Raw genomic sequence first — 4,106 nt, forward strand, 5'->3', positions numbered from 1 at the left:
GATTTCACACCAGCCCCGCCTTCGCCTCTGCCCCCGGCTGTATCTTGACTTACGTGTTCGCTCGCCCAGGATCCCGCCATCCTGCATGAAGTTGCTTGGATTGCCTCCAACGTTGCGTCGGGCAGTCCTGAGCAAACCCGCTCCGTCGTTGATGTGGTCCGAACCTGCTCTTCTTCCTACCACAACGCTGTGGCCGTCCTCCTCGTGGCTTGATCTTGTTTTTTCTTCCAGATTTTTCCCGGCTGTGCTGATGCCTGGGAACGGATGGGATTGCCCTGTGCGTGGGCTGATGTAGGGATTTGTGCCTCTGCTGCTCAAGCACGTGAACTCAAACATTGCTGCCGAATTGACGGCCCAATGCACCTGGGCTCTAGCCAACATCGCGGGTGATTGCGCTGAGTTTGCTCAAAAGATGTTTGAACTTGGTGCCATTGATTGTGTCATGGCCCTTCCCACCGAAGGTAGGTTTGCTAGCATGCTCGCCTGTGCTGGACTACCCGTCTGGTGGTGCTCATGTGCGAATGTATTGCCTCGCGTCCTGTCGGCCTGTGCCTTGCGTGATCTAGTACGCAATGACCAGACCGTCCTTCCTACTTGCTTGTGGCTGCTCAACAACATTCTCATTCGCAAGCCCCCGCTTGATGTCAGCATGGTGTCAACGGTACGTCAACCTGCCCCCCTGCATTATTGGCTTTGTTGCCATGGCATTCCACCCGACCACCACCGCCTCTTGTTGCTCAAGGCTGCTTTGCTGTGCCTCTAGCTCATTGACTTCTACGTGTCCCATCTGGGACAGACCAATCCGGACAACCTGCGTGACGCTTGGTACGCTAATCTCTCGTGAACATCGGCTTTGCATGGCGCGCTGAGGCTTACTTTACTCATCGCCCCCACTCCTTGATGCTATTGACGAACCTCACCGCCCTGCCCTTCCCAACCCCAAACCCACAGTGCTGGCTTGTCGTACGTGACGGACGGCCCCAACGAACGGCTCGAGTTGATGCTACATGCCAACTGCACAGATGTATTGGCCGAGCTGCTCTCAAGCGAGGATGCAAACACGGCCCGATATGCACTTCGCTGTTTTGGTATGTGGGCTATACCCCCTTTTAACCTTCTTATATATGACATGACTTGTACTCACCACAACCTACCCCTGACAAATTGGTTGCAGGTAACCTCATCTCTGGGCCCACCCACATCACTCAGGTAGCCATCAATCTGGGTGTGCTCCGCCATTTGGCGCGGCTTATGGACCACTCGGTACGTGCGTGTGCATCGGAGTATACATGCGGCACCGACTCTGTGTCCGTGCACACTGCCTGCCAGTCGCGATTGCCACGTGGTGTGTACCGTCATCGCTGCAAGCATGGTTCAGGCTCATCAGTGTGCCCTTGGCTGCTCACAGGCCGATCACATGCGTAAAGAGGTCGCGTGGATCACCTCCAACATCATGGCGGGTTCCTTTGAGCAAATTCAGGCCGCCCTGGATTATCAGTTGATGGACAAGCTCATCGAGTAGGTAGTCTGTCAGCGCCACCAGCATCGAAAGGTGCACAGCCTTTTTTTTGCATTTGTCTTGTTCTCTATCACTTTCTCCCTCCCTCCTCACACCGGACTGCCGCTTGTGCCTACATTGGCTCGGAATATTGGATTTTAGGATGATGAAGGAGGAGTCCAATCCAGCCGTGTTGAAGGAGTGCGTTTTTGCCCTCAGCAACGCACTGTGTTGCCAGGCGCCGCGTCAACTAGAGGCGGCTGTCCAGCTGGGATTGTTATCGGCCTTGAGCCAACACGCGGCTTGTCACCCAGACGCCAATCAAGCTGCACAGGAGGGTGTGGTCGCGGCATACAAAACACTGCTACAACACAAGTCACGCTTCCTGGCCCGCTTCGTTGCCGATCTTCGTGAAGCTCAATTAGACGCGTACCTACCCGAGGACGCCACGCAGAAACCTGGCGTTGCGTTGCGGACGCTCTCGGACTAAGGTGGCGCCTGGCCTTCCTATTGAGGGTATTGCAAGGCCGAACCGAGGCACCTCGACATGATGTTGTGGTCCCCCAAGATCCCGACAAGACAGACCTAATTGATGATGAAACCTCCATCCCAATACTGGCGTGCCTCACTCTTTTTTTTTGCAGCAAGACGTATCTTCGAGTCTGCAGCCATAGACATTTCATTCTCTCATTGTTGAGGGCAGCAATATGTGTGTTGCTTGGAGGGGTGACTTCGATTGGCACGCGACAACGATGTGGGGCCTCGGCCCCTTGACAACAAACGAAGCAAGATGAAACGAAACGAAAGCAGTAAAGTCAGACCTGCTTTGACGAATGTGCTAGGACGTAGGTGCAGCCTCGGCGAGGCGAGAACGTTTGGCAGGTTGGGCTTGAGATTCGCGAGCTTGTCGTCGAGCCGAGTGCTCGGCAGTTGACCCTTGCACACTTGCTTCGGTGGGCGCAGGTTGCTTCTCCGAGCCATTTGTGGCAGCGTTCAACAAGGCCCGATCGCGCATCGAGGTACGTGCTCGAGCTGGAGCTGTTGCCGAATCTGTTTGACCAGAGGTGTGACCTCGCCCCTCCTCGCGCACATATAAGTAGTCTAGAAAGGTGATGATCTCGTTCTGACGGGCTGCAAGGTCATCTAAGCGGGTCATGATGGCCTGGTGCGATAGGCGCAGTTCGCGCAAGACGGCTTCACTTTGATCCTCGTGGATACGTTCTTGTGCGCGTAAGCGCAACTGGGCGCTCAAGCGACCATCCACCAGGTCGTGCTGCACCATGTCCTGCATGCGTCGCAGGGATCGCATCGCCTCAACCGAGCCCGGTGCGCTGGCAACGTCTGCGGAACGAGAGCTTGCTGCTGTCGTTGTAGAGTCGCCGTTTGCCTCGATCCGACCCAGCACAGGGCCAGAGGTTTGGGCATGAGCTGTGGAGCGCTTGGGATGATCCGAGGAGGCGGATGCCTGACCGGTGGACAGGTCGTTTGTTCTTGTGGCTGCGGATGCGCTTGGGGACGGGGATCGGGAAGCAGCGGATGAGGGTGCAGCCGACAAACCCGGGCTAGCCGTGTTGGCCTTTTGCCCGGGGCCATGTTTATCCGGCGTTGCAGCCATGTGGGCTGATGAGGCTTGACTGCCGCGTTTGCGCCGCGTGGATTGACATGCTGCATATGCATCACACACGTCCTCGAGAGCAGCCAGCAAGGCCTTTGATGACAAGAATGAGTCATGCCGCATGACATGAGTTGGACGCACCCAGCACAAGTGTTTGTGTGGGTGCATGGATTGGTGTGCGCGTCACATGCACACACACACACACACACACACACACACACACACACACATGCGCGTACAGAAGAAACACAGGAAAGGTGCCAAACAAACATAGAGTCAAAGGTGTACCTGGTGTTCTGGAGCCACGGCGGTAAAAGAAGCCAGGGGGCTGAGAAGGGCGGCATAACCAGGCGAACGACGGACAAATTCTTCACGGGCAGCCTCGACGCATTCGCGCCAAGGCTGGCCAGTGCGCTTGAGGGCGCGTGCATCTTGAAACAACTTGATGCTGAGCCGAATCCGAGTATCGAGGCCCGGCACGGCGCTGCTGAGTGCATACTTGTGTTCCTTCATCCTGCATGGCCATATGGATCAGATTAAAGCCACTGGCGCGGTAAAAAAAAAAAAAAAGAGAGAGAGAGAGAGAGAGAGAGAGAGACGAGAAACCTGGCTCAAAGAGGAAACGCCAAAGCCCAGAACAACCCCCGAAAGAAGCAACCCTCAAGAGCATAACCCCCCAACCCCCCAACACACCTCTACCACCACCCAGGACCCGAAGGGCGACTCACCAGGCTTCCCAGGGCTCGACGACGCGATCCTTGATGGCGGCCTTGACCGAGGCAGAAGGCTTGGCCGGATCATACACCTTTGCCTGAGCCACCACCTGCATCAGTGCCGAAAAGGCTTCCAACGTCCACGTTCCCCGCGAAGCCAACATCCGCTTCCGAATCAAAAGCTCCTGCGCCCGCATCTCCTCCTGCTCATCCCCCACCGCTGCCATCTCCACCGTTCCCTAGCCCGTCCTGCCGCCTCTCGTCGACCCGCCGCCACCAC

At 56.5% G+C, this 4,106-nt stretch overlaps 2 protein-coding genes across 2 annotated transcripts in view; one reads left to right on the forward strand and one right to left on the reverse strand.

The window, feature by feature from the left end:
- Nucleotides 1-1,988, forward strand: part of MONBRDRAFT_9993 (uncharacterized protein) — a gene marked incomplete at both ends in the record, with an annotated part of 4,633 nt that extends 2,645 nt beyond the window's left edge. Inside the window, 7 exons of the mRNA XM_001747645.1 lie at nt 296-461; nt 567-661; nt 764-825; nt 952-1,088; nt 1,175-1,263; nt 1,409-1,518; nt 1,661-1,988. Coding sequence (XP_001747697.1) covers nt 296-461; nt 567-661; nt 764-825; nt 952-1,088; nt 1,175-1,263; nt 1,409-1,518; nt 1,661-1,988 — 987 coding nt within the window. The remainder of the gene's footprint in view (nt 1-295; nt 462-566; nt 662-763; nt 826-951; nt 1,089-1,174; nt 1,264-1,408; nt 1,519-1,660) is intronic.
- Nucleotides 1,989-2,336: 348 nt separating this feature from the next.
- MONBRDRAFT_33346 (uncharacterized protein) lies at nt 2,337-3,783 on the reverse strand (the record flags this gene model as incomplete). The annotated part of the gene is made up of 3 exons (XM_001747732.1): nt 2,337-3,163; nt 3,255-3,441; nt 3,613-3,783. 3 exons carry the CDS (start codon nt 3,781-3,783, stop codon nt 2,337-2,339), a joined length of 1,185 nt encoding a protein of 394 aa, XP_001747784.1.
- Nucleotides 3,784-4,106: the final 323 nt, after the last annotated feature.

Source organism: Monosiga brevicollis, genomic scaffold (genome assembly GCF_000002865.3).
Source record: "Monosiga brevicollis MX1 MONBRscaffold_18 genomic scaffold, whole genome shotgun sequence".
Taxonomy (NCBI): Eukaryota; class Choanoflagellata; order Craspedida; family Salpingoecidae; genus Monosiga; species Monosiga brevicollis.